Source organism: Rhinatrema bivittatum, chromosome 7 (assembly GCF_901001135.1).
Source record: "Rhinatrema bivittatum chromosome 7, aRhiBiv1.1, whole genome shotgun sequence".
Classification (NCBI taxonomy): Eukaryota; Metazoa; Chordata; class Amphibia; order Gymnophiona; family Rhinatrematidae; genus Rhinatrema; species Rhinatrema bivittatum.
The window spans coordinates 181,144,405-181,166,035 of record NC_042621.1 but is presented as its reverse complement, the minus strand read 5'-3'; the positions used below and the strand labels follow the sequence as shown (position 1 = coordinate 181,166,035).

At 49.6% G+C, this 21,631-nt stretch overlaps 1 protein-coding gene across 7 annotated transcripts in view; it reads left to right on the top strand.

Moving 5' to 3' along the window:
• The window catches only part of TUBGCP2 (tubulin gamma complex associated protein 2), a 158,751-nt gene that overhangs the window by 85,456 nt on the left and 51,664 nt on the right, over window positions 1–21,631 (top strand). For all 7 annotated transcript variants that reach the window (XM_029609584.1, XM_029609587.1, XM_029609585.1 and 4 more), the window contains one exon: window positions 17,108–17,280. In XM_029609584.1, the coding sequence (XP_029465444.1) occupies window positions 17,108–17,280 (173 nt within the window). The remainder of the gene's footprint in view (window positions 1–17,107; window positions 17,281–21,631) is intronic.

Below are 21,631 nucleotides of genomic sequence, written 5' to 3'. Positions count from 1 at the left end.
GTTAAGATCAGATAGGAGTTGGCATAGAGGTACAAGATAGATGTTAAAGAGGGTGGAGGAAAGTGAAGAGCCTTGGGGGACGCCCTGTTGCAATGGGCGTGGGTTGGATAAAGTTTCACCAATTTTGACAGCAAAATTCCTATTTGAAAGGTAGGATTTAAACCAGGCAAGGGCAAGGCCAGAGATGCCGATGCTTTCTAGTCGGGTAATGAGATGATTGTGGCTGATGGTGTCAAAAGCCGCGGAGATATCAAGGAGGGCAAGGAGGTAGCTGCGGCCTTGACCCAGGCCCCTGATGAGGTGGTCAGTAAGAGTGAGGAGGAGCGACTCCGTATTAAAGTGCTTCCTGAAACCAAACTGGGAAGTATGGAGGATTGCGTGATTTTCAATGTAATCCATGAGTTGGGCATTGACAATTCTTTCCATTAGTTTGCCAATAAACGGGAGGTTGGAGATTGGGCGGAAATTGGAGGGGTCCTGTGGGTCTAAGGAGGGTTTCTTTAAGAGAAGCTTAACAACAGCGTGCTTGAGGGAGTCGGGGACAGATCCATGGGTGAGTGAGCAGTTGATAATATCTGCGATTGCTCGGGCGATGGTGGTAGGGATCGCCAGTAGTGCTTTGGGTGGAATGGTGTCACTGGGGTGGGAGGCAGGTTTGATTTTTTTGAGGATATTTTCGACTTCTTTAGAGGAGATGAGGTCGAGGGCAGTCAAGTTAGGGTGAGAGGGAGAAGGGGGGTAGGAGCAGACTGGAGGGATTGGTCAGGTGATGTGGGGAATCTTGAGAGAAGGTTGGTGATTTTACTCTGGAAAAAGGTGGCGAGTTCTTCACATTTGGAGGCTGCAACAGCGTCAGAGATGGTAGGGGGGAGGGGTTTGGTGAGACTTGATACATAAGAGAAGAGTACTTTAGGGTTGAATCTGTAGTCATGAATTTTCTTGGCATAGAAGTCTCTTTTTTGTTTTAGAGTGGCAATTCTGTAGTTATGTAAGGCTGATTTGAAGATGGAAGAAAGCTGTGTTGGAACAAGATCTTTGGCTAGAGATACCTGATCCCATTTGTTCAGTGGTCCCCTTAATTTTGAACTGGCCTCCAGTACGGTTCTTGCAAAGTCCAGAGGAGGCACAAGGGGATTCCATCCTAGTATTAGAAGATGATGATCCACCTACAACGCCTGGCTAAAGAGCACGTCAGTCCTTGGACCACGTGACTGAATTAGGAAAAAACGTATTTTACCCCTCTAGCTTCTAAGGATAAAAAGGATATTGAAGGTGAAATTTTTCTAATCACAAAGGAAGTGTGGGATTTGGGGGTAATTGTATTTAATCTTAAGGTGGTTAAACAGGTGGATAAAGCGATGGTAAAAGCCAGAAAAATGCTTGGCTGCATAGGAAGAAGCATGGTCAGCAGAAAAAAGGAGGTGATATTGCATCTCTCTATAGGTCCCTGGTGAGACCTCACTTGGAATACTGTGTACAATTCTGGAGATCGCACCTTCAAAAGGATATAAACAGGATAGAGTCGGTCCAGAGGGTGGATACTAACATGGTCAGTGGTCTTCATTTTAAAGCATATGGGGATAGACTTAAAGATCTAAATATGTATACCTTAGAGGAAAGGTAAGGGAGATATGATAGAGACATTCAAATATCTCTGGATTCCCTTTGGGAGTTAATGGCTAAGTTTATTCTTGTTTCAGCCATAAAAATGGATTATTTTGCTTTGGGGAAAATTCTGAGAGTTCAATCAACTATGATTCAAGAATAAGGAGCCCTTTTACGAAGGATTGACTTTAGAAAATTCTTCTAGGAGGCTTAATCTTTGCATATTAAATTCCCCTAAAATAATGGGAAAGTTTCTTTGGGTAACTTTATAAAAAAAATAAAATAAAATCTTGTGGAGGCTCTACATTTGCCCTTTGAGACTTTTCCTCCTTTATTAAAGCAATTTTTTGCCATCATCTCCTTGTTCTAATGCTTTATCTGAACAAGAAATTCTGCTGTTTCTTCATTTAACTTAACTGAGACTCTGGAATCATCTGGACCTGAAATTATAGAGAAGGCTACTTCCCTTGTTTCTTTTATAACTGATTCTGATGTAAGCAAAGTGATGGCTGCATATTTTAGGAATTTCAATATAGACTTTCGAAAAGTGAGAATGTACCCAGATTTATCAAGGCTGACACAGGAGAGAAAAAAAGCTTTCCTGCTCATAACCCAGATCAGTCTGACAAGTGGGTTTATAGATCCCTACCAGCAGATGGAGGCAGAGAACAAAACTTTGAGGCACTGCTACATATCCGAGAGTGCCATCTGCAGTCCCTCAGTATTTCTCTCTCTCCAGTAGATGGTAGAGGATTAGTTTAGGATTAAACAGAAGATTAGAAGACTGGGTTAGGTTCCACAAAGGAACCTAACCCAGAGGTGTTAGGTTCCTTTGTGGGCCATCCTTCTGGTTGAGCAGGGCAAGCGGAGGTTTGGAAATCCCTGGCCAGACTCTACCCTTAATTCCAGGGGGAGGGAAAGCCAGGGGTCCTGGTTCCCTCACTCCCCCTGAGGTCCTCTCACCCAGGCTGACCAGCTGCAGTGGCCTGGAGCTTCCTGAAACAGGAAAATAGTATTTTCTGTTCTGTGTGGCTCAGCATACTGTTTCTTTAAGAGCTTAACTTAAAAAAACAAAAAAAAAGCTCAGAAGCTGTGAGGCCTGTTTATATTTTCTCCGTCGTCGGAGCGCCTGAGGTGTGTCAGCTCAGCGTCTGGGTGAGGAGGAAACCATGTAGCTGGTGCTGTTTTTTTCAGCACCCGAATCTGGGACAGCGGCGGTGGCTTTATTTTCTCCTGCTTAGGTTATTTTTAGCCACGTTGCATGCGATGCCATCTCCTGCTAAGTGCAGGAAAACCTGTCTGGCCTGGGGGGGGGGGGGGGGGGAGGCGCTCTCACCTCAATGCGGCCCTTCTCTGCCCTCCCTGTGTCTCTGGAGGCGGGGCAGCAGATGCTGCACTCCTGTGCAGGAGGGGTGAAAGAGACGGTGGCCATTTTAGCTGACATGGATGGGGAAGGCAGGGACTCCCCTACCTCACTTTCTCCTGTGCATCAGGGGCCTGGAGGAGGGGGAGATGTGCCAGCAGACACGGGAATGACCTGGCGCCCGTGGAGCAGGGAGACTGCTACGGATTATATTTTATTAATACATGAAGCCTATATCGCCAGGCAGGAGCTGGCAGCAAAGAGGCCAGCTTTTCAGACGATCCTAGGCAAGGCTAAGAACGCTCGGGCTGAGGTGCCTCCCAGGATGGGGGGGGGCATTTTGCATCTGTTGGGTCTGGATCAATCGTGAGGGGAGGATCTTTCCTCTGAGGATTCCTATGGCCCTGATCCACAGAGTGGCGACCCGCAGGTGGACCAGGGCTCTGGTCAGGGCATGGATGCTGATGCCTGATCCCCTGGGAGTCCCAGATGCGGACAAGGTCCATCTAGCAGAAGAGGATGACCCGAGGGTGGTCAGGTTATCCCATAAGGGAGGAATTGTGGCCTCTCATCCCTCAGGTTCTGGAGGAGCAGAGGTTCTTCGGGCTCTATGCAGAAGCAGGGTTCAGGAAGGCAGCAGTCCTTTCGAGGGACCCATAGACCAGCCAGAGAGAGTTCCGGACAGAGCTCCAGAGGTACGAAGCCCATCCAATGAAGGCAGGCTGGTCCACTCCTCCCTTGTGGCGGTTGGAGGAAGTTTCATCTTTTTTATATGAGCTGGGTTCTCCTCGGATATCTCAAGGTGACCAATGGATTTGGGTGCTCGTACTATCTTTTTGTGTTGTTCAGTGGACCAAAGAATGGTTGCAAAGTGGCTAAGAGTACGATTGCTCATTGGTTGAAGGAGACTATAGTTTTGGCTTATATTAGTAGAGGTCAATTCTATCCCTGAGGGATTGCGTGCGCATTCTGCTAGGGCACAGGCAGCCTCCTGGGCGGAGTGTCACTGTCATCGCAGGAGACTTGTCAAGCAGCAACTTGGTCCTCTTTGCACACTTTTACCAGGCATTATTGTTTGGATGTCAGGGTCCCAGAGGAGGGCTCCTTTGAGAGTGTACTGCGTGCAGGTCTTTTGGGATCCCACCCAGGTTAGAGGGGCTTGGGTACATCCCACTTGTCTGGATTGATCTGGAATATGAACAGGAAAAGAAAATTGTTTATCTACTAATTTTCGTTCTTGGAATACCACAGATCAGTCCAGAATCCCAGCCCATTATAATGCTTTTCGAAAGACCTCTCCTGATTCTGGACGCTCCTGGTGATGCAGACGTAAGTTAAGAACATAAGAATATGCCATACTGGGTCAGACCAAGGGTCCATCAAGCCCAGCATCCTGTTTCCAACAGTGGCCAATCCAGGCCATAAGAACCTGGCAAGTACCCAAAAACTAAGTATTCCATGTTGTGTACTGCAGAATAATATTGTATATAGTTCTCACTTGTTTGAGACTCAAAATTATTTTTCTTGCCCCTAGTTCTGGGGTCAGTTTGGTTGGGAGTTTGCAACTTCTGCCCCAGCCTTTTTAGAGGAAGAGATCCTGGAGGTTGGGGTTAGACATTGGCTTGGGTACAGGTCAATACTGAGGGACTGCAGGTGGCACTCTCAGTTATGTAGCAGTGCCTCAAAGTTTTGTTATCTGCCTCCATCTGCTGGGTAGGGATGCATAAACCCACTTGTCTGGACTGATCTCTGGTATTCCAGGAACGAAAATTAGCAGGTAAGAAGCAATTTTCCTTTTTTGGCTCTCAGGAAAGATACTTTGGCTTTAGGTGCTTCATTCACCCTATGATATCCTTGTAATTGCTTTGTGAAATATCATACAGATTGCTTTCTTTTCTTTTCTTCTGAGCAACTTAAATCTTTTTGAGATGCTAGAAGGATATTAACATTTCTTCTGCTCCCTTAATGAACTAGTCGTCTTGTTTTTTGTTAATCACAGGAATCTTTTTTTACTCGCTATTGCTTTTGTATTTTTTTGCTTATATTCTTTTTAATTTCTCTCTCCCCTCTTATTTTCTTTCATGAAGGTTGTTCTTTACCTAGAAGGATAAAATAAGTGTATTGTTTGTATAAAAAAAAAAAAATTCCTTTCCTAGCATGTAGCAGATGGACTCAGGAACAATGGATATAGTGTACTCCTGATAGCAGTTGGTAATGGATCAGATTTCAATCTGACGTCAGCCCTAGTACATATACCCCTGCAGGAAGTGCAGCTCTTCAGTATTTTCAGTCTCCATAGCAGTTAGGGACTCTATGCACGCTCGCACAGCGTTAGAGTAATTTTACCAAAGAAAACTAAATTAAGAAGAAATCTTACCTCTATAGTCGAGCCCCACTCTCCTGCAGTGACACCCATTGGGTCCTTCCCCGAGTTGAGAATTTCCGAGGTGATTTCCGCGATCCCTCGGAGGTAAGCCTCGGTCCGGCGGCCGACCCTTGGCGGGGACCTAGCCCCCGACATCGGGTGAGGCTGAGAGGCAGCGGGCGCAACCTCGAGCACGGCGGTGAAGGTATTTTCCCTCTCTCCCCGCAGCCGGACACCGCCCGGAATGAGACCGGGAAGCTCCGAGACAAGGTAAGGTAGAAATGAAGGAGCCGCACAGGTCGCCAGCCGGGACCAGTGCCACCGGATTGATCTGCCCTAGCAGGGCTAGACCCCGGTCAGATCCAAGGGTCCTCCACGTGGAGACCCTCCGAGGTGGTCGCCATATTGTCCGAGTGGTCGCCATCACCATTTTTCTCTGTTCGCCGCCGTTCCAATCCGTGCGCACAGAGGCGAGTCGTGCACACACATACCTTGTGCGCACAAGTACCGTGCGCACAAGCGACGTGCATAGCCACACACTTACTGTGCTGGGCGCATAACTTCGATCTGTGCGTACAACAGCGCGCACCAAACCTACATGCAAAACTTCGTTGCACCGGAGCGCCAACTGTATTTTATGCGCACAAGTCATGGCACCACCGGAAAAGAAACTCAAGGCTCAGGGCCTTTGCCCAGCATGCCACATTAGAGCTGCACAGCATGAGGAGGCCACGGCCCTGTGTATACAGTGTGAAGAGGCCCTAGGGTATCCAACTAATGGCCCTCCCCAGCCGGTACCGGGTTCCAGCCTCTCGAACAGTACGCCAGACCTAGCATTGCACAGCAGGACTCCCCCTTCAAACGGGGAGCCCCAGGGACATGATGCCCCTTAGTCTAGACCCAGCATCTATCTCCTGGGTGGGTGGAATTCTTCAAAGGTCTGCATACCTTCATCCACATGCAACCGGGGCCTCCTTATAATACAGCCACAAGCTCAACCAGAGGACATCCCGGGACCCTCTATGCCCAGGGAAGTGATCCCACTGCCCAGAAGCCCCACTTTCGGGGACATGGACAACTCGGATGAGGATTCAGAACCCCTGGAGGAAGGGGAACTTACTCCGGGGACAGAGCCCCACCGAACCATGAGACGTTTCTTCACCAAGGACGAGCTTCCAGACCTGGTCACACACAGCTTAAAAGAGCTTGCTATCCCGGGCACAAGTGCCTCAGGGGAACCTAAAACGAACCCCCTACTTGAGGGACTCCGTCAGACCTCCCGTCATTTCCCACTATTACAAGCCATCCAGCCACTAATTGACCTGGAATGGGATGCCCTGGAAACTACATTCAAAGGGGGGCGGGCTCTGGCAGCCATGTACCCTCTGGACCCAGCCACCAAAGATCTCCTGGCATGTCCAAAAGGTGGATGCCATGGTCTGCGCGGTCTCAAAGCCCACTACTATCCCGGTGGAGGGAGGAGCAGCACTCGAGGATACTCAAGACAGATGTCGAATCTATCCTCAAACAGTCCTTTGACATCTCCACTATGTCTTTACAGATCGTGGCCTGCTGTGCCGTGGTGACACGCACCTGCTTATCACAGACCAGGACCAACACTCTTGGAGAGGCCCTGGAACCAGTAGTATCATTCCTCGTGGACTCCGCTTCTGATCTGGTATGCACCGCAGCTAGAGGAGTGTCATCTGCCATGGCAGCCAGAAGACAACTCTGACTCCGAAACCGGTCGGCCGACGCATCCACCAAAATGAGTCTCATAAGGATACCTTTCAAGGGAACACTCCTGTTCGGAAGCGAACTAGAGAAACTAGCCAACAAATGGGGCGAGTCCCCACTGCTGCGGCTACTGGAGGACAGGAATAAGAGAAATCAGCAATCCTTCCCCCGAATCTCCAGGGGCAGAGGATCACAGAGCTTCAACCCATATAGAAGCACATATCAAGCGGCCCGCCCCGCAGGCCGAAGCCAGTCCTTTCAGAACAAGCACAACAAAAGGGGAGCCAACTCGGGCCCAGGCCCCAGCCACACCTCACAATGAAAATCAGCCAACCCGTCCAAAGGAAGAAGCCATAGGGGGCAGACTTGCCCTATTCTACCAAAGATGGGTCGAGATAACGTCGGACAAGTGGGTCCTATCAATCATTCGAGAGGGATATTACCTGGATTTCCACCACCTCCCTCCGGAAAATTTGTGGAATCCCCCTGCCACGACCCTTCCAAGAGGATGGCAGTGGAAGCTACACTGACCAGATTGTTCAACTTAGAAGCTATAACACTGGTGCCTCCACAACAAATAAATACTGGACATTATGCCATCTATTTTATCGTCCCATAGAAAGAAGGAACGTTCAGACCCATCCTGGACCTCAAGGCGGTCAACTGTCACCTGAAGATTCCTCGCTTCTGCATGGAAACCCTATGCTCTGTAATAAGGGCGATACAACTGGGAGAGTTCCTTACATCCCTGGATCTGTCGGAAGCCTACCTACACATTCCGATCCATCAAGAGCATCAGCGTTTTCTATGCTTCTCGATCCTGGACAGTCACTACCAGTTCCGGGCACTACCATTTGGGTTAGCCACTGCACCCCGGACGTTCACGAAGATCATAGTGGTGGTGGCAGAAACACTGAGGAAGGAAGGAATCCGTGTGTACCCTTATCTAGACGATTGGCTGATCAGGGCGAAATCCCCAGAGGAAAGCCACTAGGCGACCAACAGAGTCAAAACTCTACTGGAGAGCCTCGGGTGGGTGGTCAACACAAACAAGAGCTGCCTGCAGCCCTCCCAATCTCTAGAATACCTGGGAGTCCGGTTCGACACCAAACAAGACAAGGTCATCCTGATAACCCAGTTACGAACCCTGTTGAGCGAACTTCGCCCCACTGCCTGGGACTACCTACAAGTCCTCGGCCTCATGGCATCCACACTGGAAGTAGTGCCATGGGCATGGGCTCACATGAGACCCCTACAACGCTCACTACTTTCAAGATGGAATCCACTGTCCCAGAACTACACCATATGCCTTCAGCTCCCGGACAGAGTTCGGGCCCAACTACTATAGTAGCTACAAGAAGGTCATCTGAGCCAGGGAATGAGACTATCCTCACCAACCTGGATCCTGCTCACCACGGATGCCAGCCTACGAGGATGGGGAGCACACTGCAAGGAGCTAACTGCCCAAGGGCAATGGAACAAGGAAGAGTCTGGATGGAACATCAATCGCCTAGACGCCTGGGCAGTCAGACTAGCCTGCCTACGGTTCGGTCAGAGTAATGTTGGACAATGCCACAACAGTGGCCTACATCAACGTCAGGGAGGAACCAGAAGCCAGCAGGTGTCTCTGGAAATAGACCCCCTAATGTCATGGGCAGAAGCGAATCTTCAAGAGATCTCGGCCATCCACATCGCCGGGAAAGACAACGTCGCTGCGGATTACCTCGGCAGAGAAAGTCTACACCCAGGAGAAAAGAGGCTGTCTACCACAGCATTCCAATTGGTAGTAAACCGTTGGGGAACACCAACCATGGACCTCCTGGCAAACTGGTCCAATGCCCAAGTGCCCAGTTTCTTCAGCCGCAGGCGGGAACCCCAGTCCCAGGGAATCGATACCCTGGTACAGACCTGGCCACAGGAGACCCTGTTATACACCTTCCTGCCATGGCCCCTATTGGGCGCAATCATCCACAAGATAGAACACCCAGGGGACAAGTACTTCTAGTGGCCCCGGACTGGCCAAAAAGACCGTGGTACGCAGACATGCGAAGACTGCTGCCAGGGAGCTCCCTCCCGCTTCCTCCACACAGAGGCCTGCTCCGATTCTCCTCGAGGATCCAGCTTGATTCTCTTACGGTCTGGCCATTGAGAGGACTCGCTTGAGGAAGAGCGGATACTCGGGGACAGTAATTGACACCCTACTCCGAGCACGCAAGTTCTCCACATCCCTAACATACATAAGGATTTGGAGAGTATTTGAAGCCTGGTGCGAGGACCGCAACGACATACCACCCTCAGTCAAAATTCCTGTGATTTTGGAATTCCTGCAGAACGGCCAACAGAAGGGATTGTCCCTCAACTCCATCAAGGTACAGGAGGCCGCATTGTCATGCTACGGAACCAAGAGCGGCAGCATAGCCTCTCACCCGGATGTCTCATGCTTTCTGAAAGGAGTCAAGCAGATCCGACCATCCCTAAAGTGGCCGGTGCCTCTTTGGAACCTCAACCTGGTCCTAGATTTCCTAGCAGGAACCACCTTCAGACCTCTCCGTGGCCTGTCTCTCCAACTATTAACATTGAAGACGGCCTTCAGCCTGGCAGTCTGTTCGGCCCATCGTATATCCGAGCTACAAGCACTGTCCTGCCGGGAGCCGTTCCTCAGACTCACCCCGGGAACTATCCAGTTACTCACAGTTCCATCGTTCCTCCCCAAAGTGGTGTCTCACTTTCATCTAAACCAAACCATCTCGCTACCATTGCCAGATGAACATAATTCGGAAGAGGCTCGAAGTCTACGCCATCTCAATGTCGGCAGACTCCTAATCAGATACCTGGAAAGGTCGGAATCCGTATGAAAGACAGATCATCTATTCCGAAGCGGGAAGAAGCAAGGGGAAGCGGCCTCGTGAGCAACCATAGCCCGCTGGATCAAAGAAGTCATCAAGGCGGCCTACGTAGAAGCAGGCAAGCCACCACCTTTACAAGTCGAGGCCCATTCTACTAGAGCCCAGGCATTGTCCTGGGCAGAAACCAAGATGCTGTCACCTGCCGAGATCTGCAGGGCGGCGACATGGTCCTCCATCCACACCTTCTCCAGGTTTTACTGCCTGGATGTTCAGGCTTGGATGGACACAGCATTTGCAAGGGCAGTGCTAAGTGGGTCACGGGCAGCCTCCCATCCGGTTCGGGAGTAGCTTTTATACATCCCATTGGTCCTGAGTCCATCTGCTACACGCTAGGAAATGGAGAAATTACTTACCTTATAATTTCGTTTTTCTTAGTGTAGACAGATGGACTGAGCATCCCACCCACGGCTGCTGTTACTCATGGTATTCTCGGGGGATTCACGGGTAAGCCATGCTTTCCTTCAGCTAGGACACCCATCTCCTGAGTGTCGACGTTTCTCGGTTGAGGGCACTGGCGGTCTCCAGCTATAACCAATTCAACAGGTTCAAGTTAATCACGTTATCCAAGTTATAAAGTTAATCAAGTTATTCAAACTATTCAGTCATACATTTATCCACAATACTGAAGAGCTGCACTTCCTGCAGGGGTATATGTACTAGGGCTGACATCAGATTGAAATCTGATCATTCTCCAACTGCTATCTGGAGTACATTATTCCCATTAGTCCTGAGTCCATCTGTCTACACTAAGGAAAACAAAAATATCAGGTAAGTAATTTCTCCATTTTTCATCCCGTTATTGTACAAAGTTTTTGTGCTTTCTAATTTGAAATTGAATAAAAATAAAGCTTTAAAAAAAATCTCAAAGGTCTCCATGCACAAGGTGAACCTTTTTCAATGGAAAGAAGGCTCTTGAATGAGGGACCATGAAATGAGGTTGAAAGGGGGTAGACTCAGGAGTAATCTTAGGAAATATTTCTTTAAAGAGAGGGTATTGGATGTGTGGGATAGTCTCCGAGTGGAAGTGATTGAGATAAAAACAGTATCTGAATTCAAGAAAGCATGGGATAAATACAGAGGATCTCTAAGGAAGTGATGAAAATTATAATACTAAATTAATTGGATGAATGGGCAAACTAGATAAGCCATTTGGTCTCTTTCTGCCATCTTTTTTTTATGTTTCTGTCCTGGACAAGGGTTTGTCACACGGTTTCAAGAAATTTCACAGCACTGAATCTCTACTACTCACTCTCACAGATACATTACTTCGAGGGTTTGACAAAGGTACTTCCTCCTAATACTACTTGACATTTCTGCCGCATTTGACACTGTCAACCATAAGATCTTAATTCACAGACTAAGAGAAATTGGTCTCAATGGCACCACTCTCCAATTGTCTCAATCATTCCTATCCAACAGATCCTTTAAGGTAACCCACAAAAGTACAACATCAGAACTAATACCCCTCTCACAGGGAGTCCCACAAGGCTCATCCCTATTCCCTACCCTCTTCAAAGTTTATATGCTGCCATTATGCAACTATTTGGACAAAGTAGGCCACCTATTTCCTATACCCCGATGATGTACAGATTCTGCTTCCCATCAGGGATAGCATCAATAATACACTAAACCGATGGGAAACATACCTTACTGATATAAAATGTATCCTCAACCAAATGGCACTCGCGCTCTTCCAGAGCAAAACGGAAATTCTACACCTTTCCAGCAAAACTTCAACACCCCCCACTGACCCTACAACACCGCTCAAATACAAAACGCTCACAACAGTTAGAGACCTCGGAGTCACCTTGGATAAGGAATTAAACTTTAAATATCATATCAACACACTGAAAAAGGTTTCTACAAACTACAAATCCTTAAACTCCAACCCCTGCTACATCCTCCGGATTACCAGACAGTACTACAATCCCTCCTCTTCGCCAAGTTAGAATAGGCCTGCCCTCTGCCACCCTCAAGCCCCTCCAACTCCTTCAGAATGCAGCCGCAAGATCACTAACAAATAGCAAAAAAACGGATCACATCACGCCCATACTCAACAACTCCACTGGCTACCCGTTCCATTCAGATCTCAATATAAGATCCTCATGCTCATCCACAAAGCAATCCATAATGACAAGGCCAGATGGTTACAAGGACCACTGTACCCCTGCAACTCTACAAGGAACCTCTGCTCAACCAACACAGGTTTACTTACATCTCCCTCCATTAAGGAAGTTCATAGAGTCTCCACAAGAGAACGCGCTGCATCAATAGCAGACCCCCACATCTGGAACAACCTCCCGGCTCCTCTCAGAACTGACCCCTCTATGCCTTCCTTCAGAAAGAATCTCAAAACATGGCTCTTTTGGAAAGCATTCCCTCCAGAAAATTAATCCCCGGCTTCCTGTCCCCCTCCCCTCCCCCCCCCCCCCCCCCCCCCCCCCACCTTTTGTTACCCTCCCTTGGCACAGCTAGTTCCCCTCTCTGCCATTGTACTTAGTAAGTTAAATCAGAATTTCCCTGTACGTACCAGGATCAGTCCAGACTGCTGGGTTATGCCTCCCTTCCAGCAGATGGAGTCAGAGAAAAGCTGAAAGCACCTCCCATATAAACTGGGGTGCCACCTGCGATCCCTCAGTATTTTCTCTGACTCCAGCAGATTGAGAGGCATAACCTGCGGTCCTGATCTCAAATTTCCTGGGGTCTTGCCCCATCAGGTTTGAATGTCTTTTATAAAAAAAAAAAAAACAGCTTTTAGAACTTTTGACTGGATCATTTAAAAAAAAAAAAACAACAAAAAACAGGGTATTGGTTTTTCTGTTCCCTTCTGATTTTCTTATATGTTTTTCTGCAGCAGCCAGACAGGGGCAGGAAAGGCAGGGCATTGCCCTACAGCCAATTCCCGGAGTGACCACAGCAATAGCCTAGTGAGAAGAGGCGGAGGATTTACCGGTGGGCCGGTCACTCTCCCCCTCCCTCAGAGATGTTTCAATTCCTCTGGCATCCCCCCCAGCGCCGTCCCCCGTGGGCTGAGTAACTTTAAAAAAAAAAAAAAAAAAAAGACCAGTGCAAAGTAAAACAAAAGAGGAGATTTGATTATAATACTTTAGTTATTAGTTGAAATTTCCTACCTCAGCTGCGCCTGCCTACAGTCTCCCGGGCCTCCGGAGGGGGTGGACCTTCCACCTGGCTGCCAACGATGCAGAGGGGGAAGGCGTGTAACTCTTGTGGAGAGCCGGGGCTCCAGCTCTCCTGCGAAGGCCTCTGCTCCCGGTGTCTCCCCGGGGGCGAGGGGCCTTCGCAGCGTCCAGATTCGGCGCGGGGTGGCGGCCATTTTGCAGCAAAAAAATCGCGCAGGGCGCACACGATGCTGAGGGGCAGAGGCCTGGCTCACTCCCGATTAGTGTGGGAGCAGCGGCCATTTTGTCTTCCTCGGATGGGGACGCTGATTGCTCTGAGGAGGAAGAGGATCTCCCTCCTCCGCTATCCCCGCCGCACAGGCCGCGTGGTTTGTCGTCTGACACGGCTCCTCCTCTGTCCAATCCCCCGGGGGGGCCCTTAAAGCGGCAGCATCCATTTTCTTCAAAATTTATTTTATTATTACATAAAGCATATATGGAGGCGGAGACTGAGTGGGATTCCCAGTCTCCTAGCCCAGCAAAGATCCCGAGGAATTCCATGGGTCAGGGAGAGGCGGATTCCCGCTTCTCTTCCTTTCCCCCGGGGGATAGGCTGCCTGACCCGGTGGCCCTGGTGGATCAAGGGTTTCAGGATTCATTCACCAACGATATGGGCGATAAGGGGAACAATACCGCCCAGGTGGATGGGGATGACCCCCAGGTCCTCCCTCTGTTCCGATGGGAAGAACTGGATCCCTTGCTCTTACACATACTTCAGGAGCTGGAACTTCTCTGTCACAGGAAACGTCAGATTTATCTACGGGGGATTCAGCTTTAGCGGAGCTTCGCGCTCCACTGCAGACTTTTCCCTTTCACCCGAAGCTGTCACAGATTGTATCCCGTGAGTGGGAGACACCGGAGGCCTCTTTGAGGGTTACCAGAGCCATGGAGAAATTATATCTACTTCCTAATGATTCGCTTGACCTCCTTAAAGTTCCAAAAGTGGATTCGGCAGTCACGGCCATAGCCAAGCATACTACTATTCCGGTAACTGGAGGCACAGCGCTCAAAGACCTTCAAGACAGGAAGTTGGAAGTGTTGCTCAAGCACATATTTGAAGTATCCGCCTTAGGGATATGGGCCGCTGTATGCAGTAGCCTTATGCAGCGGGCTTTGCTACGTTGGGTTCAGCAAATGTTGACAGCCCAAGACCTTCCCCCGGGGAGGCTGAACAGGCAGCCCGTATAGAATCAGCAGTCACCTATACGGCAGATGCCCTTTATGATCTTCTACGTACTTCGGCATGCACTATGTCTTCAGGGGTGTCCACACGGCATCTGTTGTGGCTCCGGAACTGATCCGCACATGCCTCGTCTAAATCTCAACTGGGGTCCTTCCCTTTCTGGGGTAAGCTGTTGTTTTGGTGATGAGCTGGAACAACTCCTAAAAGCCTTGGGAGACAACAAGGTGTATAAGCTGCCAGAGGACAAACCCAGGGCGGCCCGCTCACCGGGTAGCTACAGGGGCCACTTTAGGGGGCAGCGTCATTTCCGGTCTGGTAGGGTGCGTCGAGCTATACCCCTAGGCAAACAGCTTCAAGAGCACAGTCGTGATCGTATTCCTTTCGGGGTAGGCAGCCTCAGCGTGCCGGGGCCCATGCCTTCACTCACAACAGCAAACCAGCACAATGAAGGGATGCCGGCCCATTCCTCCATACTGAAGATCGGGGGCAGGCTATCCCAGTTTCACGAGGAATGGGTCAAAATTACCTCAGATCAGTGGGTACTAGATAATATAAGTCATGGTTACGCTTTGGATTTTGCTCATCCCCTCCGGGATCTCTTCTTAGTGTCTCCTTGCGGACCGCCGCAGAAGCAGCAGGTGGTTCTTCAGACCCTAGCTCGGTTGAAAGCTCTGGGAGCCATTGTGCCAGTTCCTCGATCAGAACGCCGGACTGGTTGTTACTCCATTTATTTCATGGTACCCAAAAAGGATTGAACTTTTCGACCGATTTTGGACCTCAAACAGGTCAACGAGGCATTGCGGGTACCTCGTTTTCGTATGGAAACATTGAGATCAGTCATTGTGGCGGTCCACAAAGGCTAGTTTTTGGCTTCTTTGGACCTGAAGGAAGCTTATCTCCACATAGGAATCCAACTTGGACGTCCAGGCGGGCGCTCAAGGCAGTGGGAAGGTGCATGAACGCATGCCGCAACCTGAGCGCCTGGCTGGGCGTCCAAGGTCATGGCGTAGGGTGTGTAGGGATAGGGCCTGATACAGGAGCTCGTGCTCACTGGAAGTCAGCGGCGACAAGGAGCCCAGACCCACGAGAAGGCCAGAGGAGCCCCCGGAAATGGTGTCCGTTGTTCTCTACGGAACCGAAGTACTCTGACGTTAAGCGCGGTGGTGCCAGGTTGGGTTACTTTTTTCCTGCCTTGGGCGAGAAGCATTTTTTTCTGTGGATTGGGTTGGTTTGGAACTGGGCGGCTAAGTTCTAGCAGTCCTCTTTGTTGCTGGCATGTGGTGCTTTTTTTTTTCTTTGCTGTGGGCAACTCAACCAGCAGTTAGTGATGACTCTTCGGCCGGAGCCAGCGGTGGCATAAACTGCAGCGCGACAGAATGGATTCAGAGAACTGCTGGGCTTCAGCCGGTGCTCAAGGCAGCGGGAAGCTGACTGAACACCACACTAATGCCAGGGTCAGGGTAGGTGGTAAATTTGCAGGTTAAAGACGTGGCAAAATAGCTGGTTAAAAAGGCGATAATCTGGGCGCACGTTACTGTATCGGAGGGAATAGCTAATCCGATCATTAACATACCATATACATGCGACGGGCGGAAAGGGATATGCGTCGATTTCAGTAAGCGGTAAGGACGCGTAAAACCGGATACTGAATCGCGGGTTAGACATACGCGTCCAAAATGTGCGTACAAAGCGGGTTAAAAACAGGGTAACCACAACCGCACTTTACTGTATCGGCCTGTAGGAGAGAGATCTGTTCAGTTCTGCCAGGTGATGTCACCCATATAATGACCTAATACATTCTGCTATCTATGGACAACGCTGTTTACAGTAAGCAAACTTGCTATTGCCTTTATCCTTTGTGGAAGGCAGGCCAAATGTGAAGTTGTCTTCTGAAATGGAGTTTCTTGATGGAAGCAGTCTGTATTGTTGCTACAGAGCTACTGGCTGAACTGTTTTTGTAGAAAATATGCAATGATTCCTTTGTTAATCATCTCTTTGGCAAAGTCACCAAACCTTCATTAGGGACAAAATAATCTGGTTTTGAATTTACTGGATCAAATATCTGTCAACAATGATGGGATTTAACAATTTAAATTCACATTGGCACTCTCTGGCTTTGGGGGATGTACCTTGGTGGCTCTTCTTCTTATTTGCCCCCACAGCCAGTGACTTAACCTTATTGTTGCTACTGACCTATCCACTTACTAACCAGCATCTTGAGATTGGCCAGCTGTCCTGTTGACATGGAGCAGTAGCATCCCTGCAATCCGATAAACGAGAGCAGTGGACAAGAGGAGAAGAAATGCTGCCAGGAGTACAAGGAGGATACATTGCCACTTTTCACAGGCAGCTTCTATGTTTTCTAGCACTGTGTGTGGCTATTAAAACAAGCCATCTGTGCCATCAATCAGTGTCTTGATAGAGGTGTGGGGCATGCATGCTGTCCATTAGCAACTCAAGGTGAGGTGTCATGTTACTTTTGTGGGAGTTTTAGATAGGAACAGAATTTTATTATATAGGAGGTAATTCCTATTGCGCTGAACTATGGAAAAAAAAATATTGAACTTACACAGTCAAGAAGGTTAAGGAAAAAGAATAATGATAATGTGGCTGTTTTATGTAAAGAATTAGCTTTATGAATTTTATTAATACAATTAGAGTTTGTATTTATCAGGTTAATATGCAAGACATGCATTTCCACCAGCCATCTCCATAAATAACACATTTTCTACAAATACATTTCTAACTTTCTTTCATTGTTCCTTCCAGATTGATTTGATGCCCCATGACCTCATCACGCAGTTATTACGAGTTCTTGCCATTGAGACCAAACAGGAAAAGGCACTTATAAACGCAGACCCCACAGAACTGACACTTAGTGGACTGGAGGCATTTTCTTTTGATTATGTTGTGAAATGGCCTCTCTCACTTATAATAAACAGGTAAAGTTGTTATAAACGTAGAGCACGGGGGGAGGGGTGGGAGGCAAAGTAGCGCCCGGGATCCAGCAGGGTAGAAGCAGTTTGGGATCGTTCCTTCTCCCAGACCAGCCCGTCAAGGGGGTGAGCTTTAGAAGGGGGCTGCATATTTGACATTTCCCTGTACGTACCCGGATCAGTCCAGACTCCTGGGTTTTGCCTTCCTTCCAGCAGATGGAGACAGAGCAAGTTTCGACAGACTCTACCTTATATACTTAGGTGCCACCCACAGTCTGCCAGTATTACTATGTCTCCAGCAGATGGTAGGGGTGCAACATTCACAGTCTGTACTAGTTCTTTAAAAAGAAAAGAAAAAGAAAGAAGGTAGCTAGTGTAGAGAGGAGTTAGGGCTAAGCCTTTTGGTTAAAATTTTACAAAAAAAAAATAAATAAATAAAGAGGAGAAGTTAAGAAGCAGGAACAGGAGCTGTCCTTCGATCGGAGGATCTCTGGCAGGCACCAGGGAGCTGGCTAGGTCCTAAGGGGGCCATCCCTCCAGGTGTGCATGTTGGCTGTGGCTAAGGGTCGAGGGCCCTACTCTACCACCAGTGCACTAGAGCTTGGGGTGATACCGGGGAGCCTGGATCATTCACCCCAACAGGACTGCCTCAGCTCCAGGGTCTGCGGGATCCTTGACAGGTTAGAAAAAAAAATTGATTTAAACATTAAATTGAAGCGGTGTTTTCTCTTTTACTTTTCTGCAGCATCGGATCGGGAGTGGGCTATTTGGTGCTTCTAATTTTTTTGTTTTCTCATGTTCGCTCTTTCCCGGGGTAGGACTCATGCCACGCAGGGCGGCCTGTTGAGCATGCGGCTCCATTCGCGGGCGTTTGTCAAGGGATGGGCTGTCTTCAGCCTGCATCCCCGGCGGCGAAGGCACCTCAGTTAGCCCGGGCAGGGTAGTTCTACGGGGGCGGACCGTTTCGATGGCTTTTACAGCCCTGCCTCTCTCTTCTCCTCTGCCGTTCCCGCTGGGCGTGGGAAACTGCGCCATTTCCTAACGTGTAGCCAGATGGACTCAGAACAAATGGGTATAGTGTGCTCGTGCTAGCAGTTGGAGATGGATCTGACGTCAGCACGGGTACATATACCCCCACAGGAAGTGAAGCAACTCAGTAATTTCCGTCTACAAAGCAATTTGGAGAGCCTGCACGCTCACAGAGCGTGTTTTCCAATACTACTTTCTATTTTCTACTTTCTATATTCTACTTACTAAATTTCTACAGGAACATCGAGCCCCGCACTCCTGCGGTGATACCCTCGGGTCCCTCCCCCAGTTGCGTTTCCCGGGGTGATTTCCGCGATCCTTCGGAGGTTTAGGCCTCGGTCCGGTGGCCGAATTGCGGCAGGGATCTAGCCCCCGAGCGAAAAGGGCTTGGGCCGGGCTGAGAGGCGCCTCGGTCCCGGCGTGGACCTAGAGGCAGCGGGTGCATTTCCTCAAGTGCGGCGGTGAAGGTATTTCCCCTCTCCCCCCGCAGCCGGAGACCGCCCGGGTTCCAACCGGGAAGCGCCGAGGATCAGGTAAGGTGTATATCTCTTACTTTTGGTCTCCGAGGTACGAGGATCGGCGGCATTGCCTGTATGCGGCATGCCGTGGAGGTCGCCATCTTGTCGGCCTTGGTCAGGTATTGAGCGCCCATGATAGGTGCCTGTATATGATTAAGCGCATATTATTGAACGCATATTGTATATCATTGAGCGTATATTGCTGACCGCATATTATTGAGCGCATATTGGATATCATTGAGCGTATATTGCTGACCACATACTATTTGAGCGCATATTGGATGTCATTGAGCGTATATTGCTGACCGCATATTATTGAGCGCATATTGTATATCATTGAGCGTATATTGCTGCCGCATATTATTCAGCGCATATTGTATTAAGCGCATATTCTTCAGCGCTACATTCGCAAGCTGCGATGGAACATTCGAACGCTCCTGCGGCGGTGCCTCTTGATTCCGGCGTAAAAGCGCTCGGCCTCTGCTCAGCATACCAGCTTAGAGCCACGCACAGCGAGGAGCCAGACTCCCTTGGTGCCCAATGTGAGGAGGCAGTGGGAGCCTCGGGCCAGGACCAGTCTCAACCGAGGTTTGCTGATAGTTCCCCAGGGGCCACCCCGGATCTAGCGGGCCGTCTCGAACAGCCAGGAATCCCGGGGGACCTGATACCCCGAGGATGCTGTCGCCTGCAGAAATATGTAGAGCAGCGACATGGTCCTCCCTCCATACCTTCTCCAGGTTCTACCGTCTGGATGTCCAGGCCAGGGAGGACACAGCATTTGCGAGGGCAGTCCTACGCGGTCCTCAGGCAGCCTCCCACCCAGTCCGGGAGTAGCTTTTGTACATCCCATTTGTTCTGAGTCCATCTGGCTACACGCTAGGAAATGTTGAGATTACTTACCTGATAATCTCCTTTTCCTTAGTGTAGACAGATGGACTCAGCATCCTGCCCGGCTGCCGGTATACATGGGTTTCACCGATTCAAGGTAAGCCATGTCATCTTCTTACATAAGAACGTCCCCTTTGCCAGGTGTCGACACCTTCCGGTTGTGAATGCTGGTGGTCTCCAGCTACTATCAATCGGTCAGGGGAATCCTGTTTCACTATTTCATTGATCGTCAGTACACATATATCCATAACAGCTTTTGCAAGGAAGATTACTGAGTTGCTTCACTTCCTGTGGGGGTATATGTACCCGTGCTGACGTCAGATCCGTCTCCAACTGCTAGCACGAGCACACTATACCCATTTGTTCTGAGTCCATCTGTCTACACTAAGGAAAAGGAGATTATCAGGTAAGTAATCTCAACATTTTGTCCTCCTGCTCTCCAGCGGCTCAGATAGCGGAGGGGGAGGGGAATCTCCTGCCGCCATTATCGCCACAGCAGCTGCCTCCAAAGCCTAAATCTCCTGCTTGGCCCATACCAGCTGCACAGAGGGACACTCCTGATACGGGGTCTGATGATTCTGAGTCATATTTTACCTCAGACTTTGTGTTATTAATGAACAAAGCCTTTAAAGAAAGGAAGCTTAATAAAAAGCACGAGTCTGACAGGGGGAGTTTGTCTGTCCCTCTTTCTCATCCTCAGAAGCGGCCCCAGTCCGAGGGACAAGGTGGGGCTTCCAAATCTGAGCGCCCGGTCCGGACGATACCTCCGCAGGAGGATACAGACACGTCCTCTGAGGAGGCAGATCCGGATGGTCAGGATATCCCAACCCAGCCCCCGAGGGGGGTAGACGGGGATGGGGACCTCAAGCAGAGTGCTGTCCGAGGGTCCCAGGCAGTCGAGGGTGATGACCCTAAAGTAGTCCGTCTGTTCCGCAAAGAGGAACTGGGCCCTCTTATTCCCACTATCTTGGCAGAATTAGGTATTGCGGCGCCTCCGGCCGAACCGCGGTTGGGATCTATGGTCCTGCGAGGTCCACCTACTTCCTTCCTATTTCATTTTTCGGCTAGGAATCTCCTGTTTAGGGAATGGGACATCCCTGATTTGGGGCTGAAGGTTACAAAGGCAATGGACAAGCTTTATCCTCTATCGGAGGAGGCGTTGGAGATTCTTTGGGTGCCGAAGGTGGACGCGGCGGTTTCCACGGTCACAAAGAAGATGACGGGTCTGGTCACGGGGTCCACGGCTCTTAAGGATCTACAGGATCAAAAGTTAGAGTTGCAACTTAAAAAGACATTTGAGGTCTCTGCTCTGGGAGTTCGAGTGGCTATGTGTAGTAATTTTGCTTTGCGAGCTGGGCTTCGCTGGGTGCAACAGCTGCTGGCCAAAAAGGATCTTTCTGATGAGGCTCGCCAGGCTGGTCGCCTCGAGGCGGTGGTGGCCTATAGTGTGGATGCCCTTTACGACCACCTTCGGACGTCCGCTCGCTCCGTGGTTTCCGCTGTTTCAGCCTGTCGTTTATTGTGGTTACAAAATTGGTCGGCGGATGTGTCTTCCAAAGCCCATTTTGGGTCTCTCCCCTTTAAGGCAAGTTGCTCTTTGGCAAGGAACTGGAGGATATGATCCAGTCTTTGGGAGAAATAAGGTCCATAAATTGCTTGAAGAGAGTCCTCTGTCCAGGGGATCGTTTTTGTCCCAGTCCCGATTTCAGGGGAGTCGCAGGTTGCGTATGCCTCGAACGGCCACTCCGTCCTTTTCGGCAAAATGTTGCTCAGCCACAAGCCTGGTCCCCTTCCTTTCGGGGTCAGCGTTTTGGTAGACCCAGCGCCTCCCAGTCCACTCCCAGCGGAAAGTCTACCCAATGATGGGCGACCGGTCCACTCCTTGGTTCCGATGGTCGAGGGCAGGCTGTCCCTGTTTTTCG